The sequence below is a fragment of the Perna viridis genome, chromosome 4, assembly GCF_037379345.1.
Source record: "Perna viridis isolate PV_CMFRI_1.1 ecotype Kerala chromosome 4, ASM3737934v1, whole genome shotgun sequence".
Taxonomy (NCBI): Eukaryota; Metazoa; Mollusca; class Bivalvia; order Mytilida; family Mytilidae; genus Perna; species Perna viridis.
In genome coordinates this window covers 44,167,705-44,180,928 of record NC_142448.1, presented here as the reverse complement: position 1 = coordinate 44,180,928, position 13,224 = coordinate 44,167,705, and the positions used below count along the sequence as shown (strand labels likewise).

General features: G+C 33.5%; 1 protein-coding gene across 1 annotated transcript; it reads right to left on the bottom strand.

The window, feature by feature from the left end:
* Positions 1–440: 440 nt before the first annotated feature.
* On the bottom strand, positions 441–5,895 carry LOC148620213 (uncharacterized). Its single transcript, XM_088576990.1, has 4 exons — positions 5,830–5,895; positions 2,808–3,472; positions 1,628–1,839; positions 441–1,052 (listed from the first exon to the last, which is right to left on the bottom strand). Exons 1-4 carry the CDS (start codon positions 5,886–5,888, stop codon positions 1,038–1,040), a joined length of 951 nt encoding a protein of 316 aa, XP_088433116.1. The 5' UTR covers positions 5,889–5,895; the 3' UTR covers positions 441–1,037.
* Between the last annotated feature and the right edge of the window lie 7,329 nt (positions 5,896–13,224).

Here is a 13,224-nt window from a genome sequence, read left to right as displayed (position 1 = left end):
GAAACGAAACATTTACAAAACATCACGTCTCAGATTGTTCCTGGACCAAATACAAACAGGAATAAACATAACTATGTGGAACATCAGTTTCCTGAATGAAAAAAAAACAGCTTCAGCGTTGACTCATATTTTAGGGTATTGACCACCATTTATTCCCCGGATAGTGCTTTCCGCATTTAAAAAGCAACTGCGCAAGCATAAACGATATATGACGCGGTATTGACAGTACCATGTCTAACCGCATCTCGGCAATTATTTGAAGAACAGAAGTTAAAACAGCTTTTGTCTCAAAAAACCATTGTATGAAATTTTCAAATTCATTTTCTTTTTTAATTACCATATCAAGTTAACTATCAAATTATAGTAATTGTATAATGATGCTTATTATTTTGAGACCATTAAGCAGCAACAACCCTTAACATCGCCATCAACAGCATCATAGATAAATATATTTAAACTTTCAATACATATATGACATTTACAAAATTGTCGTGAAATACAATTAAAACATCTCTTAGTTTTTCATTCTTCTGTTGCACTTTCTTCACTTTCTGAGCCATCTACCAACTCTGGTACAAAAGCGGCATCTTCAAGAAAGTTTGACTACTTGTTTATACATTTGATGTCCCCTTCATGTCGAGCATATCCTAAAAACCAAAGAACTAATGAAATATGAGCACACGCTCCCAATACTCTGGCACCAGCCCTACACTGACAATACCAACCAGTAATTGTGCTGTCATATTCAATCCAAAGTAGACATGACTTTGAAGATGTGTGCTAACTCTGGAGTCTAACCCTCAGCAGACCATCAAAATCTTCATTGACAATAAAACTATATGTACGATCATCACCGAGGTGTTCAGTTGTATAGGATTGTGCCAGCTTTAGTTGGTAGACACCAAGTGTTACATTCCTAAGTTCTTCCTCTGTCATTAAAGGGAAATCTGCTAGAATTCCTGGCTCATCTATCTTCTTCCACTTTGCTGTTATTCTGTCTAAAAGCTGCTCCTCTACCTTTTTTTAAAATCATTATTTCAGCTGGCTATTACCTAAACATAAAAATATAGAATTACCAAATTATAGTATATTTTAATTATTGTACGCTAGTATTTAAGTGGTATGCATGAAATACTAACACAGTATTTGGTGGTATCAGTCCTTCAATATATTATTGGTAATAACTATTTCATTACTTCAATATGCCTCAATATGTAATATTCATGCAACTCAATGAATTAAAGCAAATGTTGTAGCTGATAATATAATTGACATTGATATATTTGCATAAAACTTTAGAGAGAGATAAAGAATATGTATTTGTAGCTGTCCTATAATATGTGGGTTTGTTAAGAACTTATGGTACAAGCCAAATCTCTAAATACTTGTTCATATATGATAGCACCATATGAAAAATAATTGAAACAGAGGAGTAAATTATATGTCAAAGAAACAACATCCCCAAAATAGGGTAAAAATTCCAAGACGCCCTGTGTCTTTAATGAACGATGAAGAATATATTAGATCTGAAGGAAGGCTGCAGCTAACTCAAGATCAATAAGGTATGAAAGTTCAGTGAAGAAATGGACCATCTCATTCCTACCTGGTTTCTGGTGTATGGTATTACCTTCATTTTTGCTGCTGATAATTGGTCACTTTCTAGGTCACCAGGGTTTAAAGGTTTCCTGTATTTATTGCATATGGCTGCCACCAAACGAACATATTCTCCAATATATGGAATTTGTGTATTTGGAACTATGTTTTGGTGATATTTCCACTGTTTTAGTCTACCATTAACAGATTCTACAATAACTTGGTGATGAGTCGTGAAGAATTTGCCTGAAATATACATGTAACATGTAACATGTAAACATCACAAAAAGTCACATCAAATTAAAACTGTAAAAGGAAAAGGAATGTTTATAAGGTAAATGCATACTGTATGTTAACACGAATGAGTGCAAGATTTAAATGAGAAGATATTAATTTCTAAAAGCCCTGTATAACTTCAAAAGAACTACATAACTGTATTACATAATATCAATACTAATAAGATAATAAATTGGAAAGAGTGAATAGCCAAAATATGACTAGATTTAACGAGTATGGGAAACTTGTTCAGGACATGAGTTAAATCTTAATGCGTTTTTTGGCACTAAATTTAAATTTTGTGAATGGCAAATTGATATTCATGTTGTGACTTTTTGTGATGTTTCAGCAAGAGAGAGTCCATGAGTTTAATTCACAGTATGAATTATCAAAAAAAAAATTACAATAAGAAAGATCGACATAAATTGATTCAGTACCTAAGTACTTTGATTATCCCTTTTTTTTTGCATTAGAATAAATCATATACAACACAATTTTATTCCAAGGTCTTCTAAAAAACTGATGGAATCTTTAAAGCCTATATCAACTATCAGAATGTCATTATCTTGTAGCCAGCCTTTTATATTCTCCATGTTTGTCTGTAAATTGTGTTTTAGGATGCTTGCATCATTGTTTTTTTTAATCTGCATGGTATTGGCCAAGCACAGATACTACATATCTAGTTGTTGTCACTATCATCATGGGCTTAACAAGAGGCCGATTTTTGTATAAACTGTATGATCTTTTTTGAAATCTAAAGTTGTTGCTTTTTTGAATGAAAATATAGATGCCATCTACAACCAGTATTGCATGCCTATTAACAAGATCCCCCAAAAGTTCTTGTGCTAGAGATCTTGTACGATTTTCTATTATATTTTCCTTAGAGATATGTTGAAATCCTAAATATTTAGGAGTGAAATTCAGAGTTAGTTACTTACGAGTGGTTGATATTGCTCTTCTAACGCCAGTCTTTTCTATGTTAAAGAGGGCTGAAAGCATACGGTTTGACATCCCTGTTCTAAGTTTAACCATGAGTAGTGCAATGCAGGTTCTGGTGCTGCAGTTTTTTGAAGCACGAATTGACCAGGCATGTGAAACCATATCCTCAAAGTTAGATTTTGAAATTCCTGTCAAATTCATGTAATCAGTTTCATCCAATCCTCTACTGTTGTCAAAGTCAATTCTATTTTTCTCATCTCTCTGTGCTACTGCATGGATATTTGAAATAAGGGACTGGAGCTCAGTTTTATTGAAATAAGTCTGTTGATTAGCTTGCTGTTTTTTTAGCATTTCAATGGCTTCTTCCTTGAGAGAATGGTCTGTTGTTAAATGTAAACTACAGCATCTGGCTCCAGATAACAAGAGACATCCTGTAATTACAAAAAGTTTGTCTATTTTCAGCGGACAAACAGACAAACTTGTTACCCCTTTTTTACATATGCAACAAGACGAGTGACTTTTTCCAGTTTGAGGACTTTTCATAGCTGTTGGCTTTGCCTTCTGTGATGGTTGCTCATAATCAGGGTCCCTGGAATTGTCTGATTCCTCAGTTTCATCACATTCCTGTACAACATCTATTTTTGCTTTTGTCAATCTATGGTATCTGGAATAGCAAGTCGTACATGTAACATTGGTTTCCTTACAACTACAAAATGTATTTACACATAAATAGTTTCTGAATGGCTCATATGTTGAACCAATGATAAAACGCCTTTTATTAGGCCACAATCTACACATGGGTACTCTTTCTGTCCACTGTCAGGCATTCTGGAACAAAATATCAATATAGCATACAAAATTGTCAAATAGTGTGTTGTTCAATTGGATGGATCAGTAATTAATCCAAACTCTAATGTTTGCCATTTGTTTTTAAAGATGAAAATATATTCTGACTGTGGTTTTCTTTATACAACAAAGGGGAAAATGAGGAGACACACACTTTGCTTCATGATATACTCAGCTTTATTTGACAATGGTTGCACTTTATTTACATCTTTTACTTACTTAATCATGAACTTACACCAGTTATCAATTACATTTTGTGTTAATATAAATTCAAGACGCAAACATCACTCCTCAAAAATGAGAATGTTACAGGTATTTCACAAAAAATAAAAATGAACATTTATAAGCAGAATAAAAATGTCTATGTAAATTTGCAGCAAAATTCAAATCCTGTGTAGAGCTAGGTGTATTCCCCAAGTCCATTATCAATGTAAACTTTTATTGACACATACTGCGTAGTCAGTTTGGCAGAAAAAAGAAGCAGTATAAGGAAACCTTGTTCTATTAAAACAGTTTCTACTGGGCTCCTTTTTACTGCCAAAAGATAGATTTTTAACATGGCGCCAGTTATCATAAAAAAAGTAAAGTAAAGAATATTACAACTGAGTATGACTGTATGTCTCAACAATCACAATGACATGTTGTGAATGGAAGGTACTGTAGTGACAAAAAATGTGTGTGTGACATGTGTAAGAGAGCAATATTAAGAAATACAGTAAAAGGAAAAACAGGTCATGGAAGGTTTAAAAACTGTAAAAACATATCATTTATCTATCAGGAATATAGAAAATAGTTAATTAGCTTGTAAACAAAGAAATTGATGGGCCTTGAACTTGTCAATAATTTTAGAAGAAAACATGAATAAACATTGTAATTCTTACCTGACACAATGAACCAGCATTACAGAAATACTAATAAACATCATAAGCATAAATGTAAATGTAACTCACCCTATGGAGGTTGAGGTCCAGTTTTAGAAATAGATGAAACAGTGTGCAACCGTGCATAGCCTGTCAAAACAGTGTCATAAAAAATGACTTGATGACGGTGAGTTGGTAAAAAATTTCGGATTGACATTACAAGCTTCATCATAAAAAAAAAAAATAGCAAGGGGGGGGGGGGCAATTATGAATTATGTTATGTTTTGTTGACTTTCTTGTACACATGCTCATTTCTGCGCCCGCCTATATTAAGGCATGCGTATTTCACAGCTCGCAAAAACTTCAGTCTTTATTTATTACGACAAACTGCTTTTATACAACAAGGGCCAACAAAAAAAAATAATTATTTTATACCTACTCTACCTATTTTTGAGGACGAAACCTTATTTTTATAGCATTTTTCCACAAGCACCATTAAGTCAAAGCATTAAATTTCAATACAAAAATATTTATGCAAAACATTGCACACTCTGGTAAAAATGTTACACTTAAGTTTGTGTGAGTAAGAAACAAGTGATGGGTGTCCATAAAATGCCTTTTAATCCATTTTTATTAGTTGAATGGGTCCTTGGTAGAAACCTCAAGTAATAGTGACTGCCAGTAACTTACTGGGCCTGCCAGGTTGAAATTTTATATCATATGCTTTCTAAACATGTTTATCAATGAATCTGTGATGACTTAACCTGGAACCTGGTTTTGATTTCGTTAGCTTACATTTCGGATGTATGGGCCAAAACATTTATAGTCCCCCTTTCCTGTAGCTGTGTAGCTACTGACCCATTAAAATTAGTACTTACCCATTTTTTTTTTATTTTGATTTCAAGTTATATTTTTTTTCAGCCATTCAATTTTTCAAAGGAAATTTGTCAAATAAAAAATCAAAGACTACCTACACAAATGGTCAAACTGCCATAGAAAAAAATCATTAGCCTGAGTAGGTCGGGAGAGTGGAAACAAATATTTTTAAACGTGGCCAAGGCAATGGTTGGGGCCTGTAATTATTAGCCTGGTTGTGTATCAAAGAACTGCAACATTTTATTAGTAGAATGGGTCTTTATAAAAAAAACTCGGCTAATAGTAAAATACTGGAGCCGCCGGGTTGTTCGTGTGTCATTCTACTGTTTGTTAGTTTAGTCGTTGACAGAATTGTGTATTTTCATTTACAGATATTGGACAAAAAGGGGTAATTCAACACTTTCTTCGAGGTTTTTAGTCTCTTTACTAAGATATGTACCTGTTTTTAAACTTATGTGCTATTTTCCAAGATATAAAAGTTCTAGCAGCAGAAGACATGTGTACTTCCTGTTTACAACTACGTGTAAATGCTTAAACTGATAACGGACTGAATTCCACATAGCCGGTCATACTTTTATTTTTTTTTTCACACTGGCCGCATGAAAAGAACACGAAAATATTTTAATCTTGGATTGGGAAAATCATATCTGCTTCATTCATAAAGTTTGAAGTTGTTCGTTTTATGTGGCCACATTGAATTTTTACCTTATCGATGCTGAAATCGCGGACATGACCCGTTTTCCGGTGGATAGGCGATCGTTCAAAGAGCGATAACTCGAGTAATCCGCATTTACAACATGTAAGTAATCGTACACAGTAAGATCAGAATTTCGTCTCCTTAGATATAACGGTTTGCCATAACGAACTACAGCTTTTTCTTTTAATAAAAATTGGGCGTATGGAGGTCCTTAATGACCCTTCTCCTTTTGCAGTTTACCTTTAATTTTGTTAGAAAGTGTCGTGCGCCAATTGCGATTATTCTGTGAATATATTGTGTTTTGTAGAACAATCAGATCGCCAGCATGCATCGGGCCTCCTAAACTATTCCGTCATATTTAAGGCATCATTGAAACACTCAGTTTTTTAACACATATGTGCCATATACAGAAATTCCACTTGTAGTTTAACTGATTTTCAATCATGATCATATAATGTTAAATTTATTTTTATTCCCGATATGAACCATGATAATCATATCTTAATTGCTAACATTTGAAAATACGTCTCACACGGTGGTATTGAGAGCTAGTAGGTCCATTACTTCAACGTTTTTAAAGCATTGAAATTTAAAGGACTTGAAAAAAAACGTTAGCATATAGCAAGCGAAACTATTTCAAAATTCTTTAGGAAAGTGAACAACTCGGATATCTTAGAGCATAAGGATTGATAAAGTGCCTTACTACTAATCATAAGCATGATCTCAGTCTACATGGAAAGTACACGTTTAACAAATAGATCTAACATTCATAAACTTAAAGATCTTAATGAACTGATAGGTTTGTCGAAGATCTTAATGAACTGATAGGTTTGTCGAATAACAAACTTATGTAAATTCATAAAGATTATTGACAATATGTTAAACTGTTCTGGGGTAGTAAATGATATGATATTTGCATTGATGGCTCATTTTTTAATTATTCATTTGTACTTTGTATGTTATTATATGTATCATGATCATGTTTCTCTATACACTATACTTTGGTATTGAAATCCTTCCGAACCTATAAAGTTCTTTAAGATTTGATAATCTAAAACGAATCCTTGCGAATAAAGTCACTTTAACGTGTGATTTGCGATTGCTTTACGAATAAAATAAATAAAAAAGACTCATGGACATTAGTGTAAATTTCTTGACCTCTCAAAACATGTCATCTCTTTATGCGAAGCAAAAAGTATGTCAGCGGAGGTCTACGAGTTGTTAGGAGTTGTTTACGAATGCTGGCAAATTAAGTACGAATGATTTCAAATGACTTTTTCGAAAGGATTTGAAAGAAAGATTCGTGTATAGGAAAGAGTAATCAAGGGAACCAATGTTATAGCGGTAATCAAAAAAATGTAATCCAGGGACAAAGACCAGACATAGAAAACAGAAATACACAACAAAGAACATAAAGTAACTAAAATCATACATACAAAGTAACAAAAGTAAATGAGCAACTCGGACTCCACTAACAACTGGGAGCATGGACCAGGTGCACCGGTAGGGTAAGCGTCCTCTGCTTTTCTAGAAACACCAGCCGAGTTGTTCATAAAAAGTCAAGTCCGGGGTAGACAAACGAGGAAAGGAAAACTATGACCCGTTGAATAAATCAGTTTTCATGGTGCTGGTGGATACACCATAACGATCCACGAGTTCATGATGACGACCATAAAACTTCTGTAGTGATGACTTCAATCTTGTAGCAACATAACCCTGTTCCAGGAGCCTATTTGTTAGACTTCTAGCGCGTTACAAAAAGTCTGCGTAGTTTCGGCAAGCTCTGGCATAACGTATGAGTTGTGATATGAACACTCCATACGCAGGAGCCGAAGGGATGTTGCCACAGATGAAAGGAAAGTTGACAATTCTGAAAGAAAAGTCATCACGTTTGTCGTAAAGTTTGGTCAATAGTTTTCCTTTACCATCGATTTCTAAGTGTAGGTCAAGATATGAGGCTGACTTCACAGTGTCTGTAGTATCCTTTATCTCAAGTTCTTTTGGGTAGATGCGATGTATCAAATCCCCGAAATTAGAATTGTTTAAAGATAATACGTCATCTATATAGCGGAAACTGAGATTGAAGGATCTAGCCAAACGATATTTTAGGAAAGGGTTTATTGATTCGTGAAAAGAAAAAATTGATTAAGACAGGTGTTCAGTTTACATAGTTTTAAAACACATTTGAGCTATCTGATTGTGGCAGATTTTCTTAATCTTCAGGGTTCAGTATAGGCTACTACCTCTAACAAATGTATAAATGCAACATCTATATCATTGCACAAAATAATACATAACTTGTATTACTACATTTAAGTACTAAGCTGTGTAAGTGATTAGAATCAGATATTATTTAAATATTCTCTCCTATAGAAAACCAAGTGCTAATGAAAGTAAGTCTTTATATATAAAACGAAAACACGAAACAAATAAAAGTTTCAACTCATTAGAAAAATATTGTTATTATAATCGATACCATAGTTTCATAATAATAAACTTTCAGAGTTTACAGTACAGCAAATAATGAACTTCTAGAGTTATCCCCCTTATACCATAAAATCATTAAGAATGAACTTAGGGGAGATTACATGCAAATCTTAGCATATATTTGAATGAAATGGCCACAACAAATATAGAAGAGTTACCCCATGTAAACAAAAATTACATAATCAAAAGCTTTGTATAAACATAGATAACAATAACAAGCATAAGTATATAAAACAAAATTATTGCCACGCGTAGCATGAAAGCCAAGTAAATACAATGTGTAAGCAAAGAATGAAAAATAAATGACATGAGTAAGCAAGGATAGCAGATTAAAATCTTGCGTAAGCATGAATAGCTGTTCATGCCATGCGTCATCATGGATAGCCAAATAAAGCTATGACTTAGCATGGAAAGCAAAAACAAAAGTAAAAAAATAGAAAGCCATGCGTAAGCATGGACAGAGGTATTAAGAGAGTAGAGAAAAAAACCTACGTCTGCATGGTAAGAGAAAACTGAAGGATATTAAAAAGTTTACCCACACGTCAGCATGGTCAGAGAAAACTGCAGGATATTAAAACGTTTACCCACACGTTATAGCAAACAGTTATACGTTTCAAATAACAACATAATTAAACAGAATTGTTGTAAAATCATCATACATAGACAACAAGAAATTCTATAATTAATAAAAAAAAATAATATACAAATGACTATAAGAAACATGTTATATGAACACTAATGTCTATAACATAATTTCTCAGTAAAACACAAAACTTTAAACTCAATCCCCAGTGCACTGACAACAAAGGAGAGAGGTAGGGGATGGTGACGGTTAAATATTTCCATAAATTTGTCCATGACTGCATGAAATGAAAACAAACAACTGGCGCTAGATTTGAAAACGAGGCTGGGTGAAATCTAACATGTTTGGGGCCCCAGCGGGAGACTTCAATAAATTTCAATTGTAATTATAATTTTTATTTTATTGTGCATCTCCTAAGTCCTTTAAAATACATGTAGTAAGTTATTTTAAGTTTCTTAAAATCAATAACAAAGAACTTTGGGGTGGTTACATACAAATATTAGCATATATTTGAATGAAATGGCCAAATACAGGTGTGAAACAACTGTAGCCCCAAGTTATGGAATCCTTTTTTGTCAGTACAATTGTTTAGTTAGTGAAAGCTAACTGTCTTTGAGCCTGTTGAATTACTCTACTTGAAGTATGAATGTATCTAGTGTAACAATAAGAGGACCACCTACCCAAGGTTTGGATTAAATAGTCTTCTAACCTTGCTTCATGAGCTGATGTAGCAGCCCCAATTCTAAAAGAATAGCCATTATAAAGTTCACAATTGAAACCTAATTTGGACATAAGGCTTTTAATATGAAATATGAAAAACTGTCTGGTTAAAGGAAGACCCTCTGGAGTAACAAAAATGCATTATTAGTACAGACGATGGATTGCCTTAATATATGGTAACTTGCCATAACCCTGACTGGACAAACGGTGTGCCCTGTACTTAACGAAGGGATTGTTATATCTTGTCTAAAAGGATCAGTTTTAGACTGTTTAAGTCGAATAAAAATACATTTTTTCTATTATTTGTACATCATCTTGGCACAAATTGACCTCTGGATCAAACTGAGTTAAAACAGTAAATTCACCACATCGTAGAAACCAAAACAAAAAGGCTGCCACACACGCAGCTGTTAACATAGTACTACTAAAAGGACCAAATATACCTGTTTGAAGCAAAAGACATATTTGCGTTAAAATTGTCATAGAAATAGGTAACCTGGTACATTTTACAGTAGGCCTTTGTTTTCTTTTAAGCCCATTAGAGATAGACTTTAAACCTTCAAGTTTTTCTCCATATTTCTTTAAAGAAATAACGCCAGTTTGTTTCAGATAGTAAAATCGAATGCCCGAGAGATAAAGTTGTATAGTTGAATGTTTCAACCGTTTAAATACGTCGCAATATGCCATAAACTTGATTAATAAGCTTTCTGAAACAGGAGGAATGTTATTCAATTCCCAAGTTTCTCCACTAAATAACAGAAACTTAACACACGAATCAATGCCTGTTTTGTAAATGGATTCTGATTTCTCAGAGATCAAACAGTCCCATAAATTGTTCACTCTGCTGTCCAGAGAATGTCTCATAGTGTTGGTACAGAAGTTGGATTGTTCTCCGCTCCTGGGCCAGCTTGCGAAATTTCAAAATCTGAAATCGAGACAAAGCATCTGCAATTTCATTTTTTAACACCAGGCACATATTCACTGAATATGGCAAAATTATTTCTAGCAGCAAAAATAGTTAAACGGCGCATAAGTTTCATAATAAAAGGCTCCTTTGAACGGCCTTTTCTAATTATTTGTACAGTAAAAATATTGTCATAGTGGAAACAATCTTTTTCCCCGTCCACTGAGCACCCCATAACACTGCTGACACGAATATTAGGTATACTTCTTAAATTGCCATTGATTCTGTATAATCTTCCATATTGCCTAATTTTACAGGTCAATGTCCATAAAACCATTTGTTTTTTTGAAAAGCCAGCATATACGATTTTGGAGGATGCATCTGTATGTAAAGAAAAACTTTCCACACTGGTAAGTTCATCTAGTCAGAAAGAAATACAAGATTTTTAGATCGGCTTTACATTCTGGGTTTAAATGAACATGATGATAACTTTCCTTAACCGTTGACAAAAGATTATACAAATATGTGACGAAAGACCTTCCAGGCAATATAACCCTACAGGAAAAAGCTAAATGTCCAAATAGTTGCTCTAATTCTTTTCTGGTACATGTTTTTTTGTCTATAATGAATTTGATCAAACTTGTAATGCGCTCCACTTTGTCTATAGGTAATCGACCATGCATGTTAACTGTATCAAGGATAATACCCAAATATTCTAAAACGAAGGTAGTGCCTACTGTTTTTTAGCAGACAAAGGAATATTACGCTTGTTAAAAATTAAAGATAATAAAGCCATTGTTCTAAACCAAACTCTGAAGGCTTATCAATAGTCAAAAAATCATCTAACAAATGAAAAATTTACTTTGTAATTATTCTTAGCTATCCATGAAATTCTCTCAGACAACATTGTAAACAGACGTGGACTAGACCTACACCCAAATGGTAGTCTAACAAAATGATTATATTCATTATTGAACAAACGCCACTGTTATGGATTAATTGGCAATTGCTTAAACGCATTTAATATGTCCATCTTACAACAAATACTGTTTTGACCATATTCTCTTATTTGTTTGATTGCATCGTCAACTTTAATATATGTCAAAGAACATAGATCTTTGTCTATCAAGTCATTAATGCTATTATTTCATGTTTATTGTGCGGTGAGGAAAGATCCAGAATCAGTCTCTTTCTTTCTGAATATTTATGAGTAGCCACACCAATGGGACTGACCCTATAAGGAGTGGAAGGAGGTTTTTGAAAAGGCCCATAAACGAAACCCTTTTGCATTTCATCATTAATCAATGTTTTCACTGTGTCTGGATCTCGCTTAGCCGACAAAGCATTTTGCATTCATAAGTTTCTTTTAAGGACTATGAAACGAACATATCAAAAACCAAACTCTAAACTATTACATAAATTAGAAACAAATTGTTGGTTTGGGTGATTTTCAAACTCTTCTCTTCACTTCACATAGTTAATAGATGTAGAGGCTTTGTCTAGTCACTTTTTTGTAGCAGGCATCGGAACTTTTTGACTTTGAATTTGATTGAAAGTGTTAGAAGAGCTCTGAACTTGAGTGTCAACCTCACGATTACTATAGTTGAACTTTTCATGTGATTTTGATTTGCATTGCTTACAAATATGAAGATACTGACAATAGGGTTTACTACAACCACGTGCCCGTTTAAAATTATAGCAGTTTTGTGTTCCTTCCATGAATTGAATATCCCTGTCCAAAGAATCAGCCTGCCGGTAATCGAAAGCACTAGAGGCTTTTTTGACGCACATAGATGTTGAGTGCAAAGTCGAATGACACTATGCACAAGAATTTACTCTAGATCCAGCACAAGTCCGCTGACGCAAATCAGAATCACCCTTCGACCGATCAATTTTAATGTTGTGCTGTAACAACATAGCTGCACATTTAGCAGAAAATACCCTAAGATATTCATAAAATTTGCCAGGCCAAATTCTTGATGTTCCCACAATATGGGTCAAATATAGATCAAATTCTAACGATCTGGCTGGATAAGCAGCACATATAAATCTTCTATATCTCTCAAACGCAATGATATATTTGTCAAGAGATAAAGTCGAAATAAATCTTTCAATAATTTTGATATTTTGAATGCTTTATTACATAAACAGACATGCATAGTTCTGAGACATGCAATCGTCTGAGCATACGTATATGCATCATGTTTTAACTTTTCATTGTGAAGTTTATAAATACAGATTCACTCTTCAAATTTCCTCTAGATACAATTTAAATTTTCAAACGAACAGTTTTTTTTTTTTTGTTTTTTTTTTGTTGTTTTTGTTTTATTTTTATTTTATTTATTTTTTTTTTTTTTGAATTCCTTCATTTATGCTTTTCATAAAAACAATACTCAACTCTGTAAGCAGTTAATGAAGGACACAACCCTTACAAATCATTGAA

Bases quoted from the DNA above. Each gene is read 5' to 3' on its own strand.
- LOC148620213 (XM_088576990.1), bottom strand. From the start codon at position 5,888: ATGTCTTCTGCTGCTAGAACTTTTATATCTTGGAAAATAGCACATAAG. The intron at 3,473-5,829 runs GTACATATCTTA...TTGCTATTCCAG, and splicing joins GCACATAAGTTTAAAAACAG to ATACCATAGATTGACAAAAG. The intron at 1,840-2,807 runs GTAAGTAACTAA...TGTATATTTCAG, and splicing joins AAGAGCAATATCAACCACTC to GCAAATTCTTCACGACTCAT.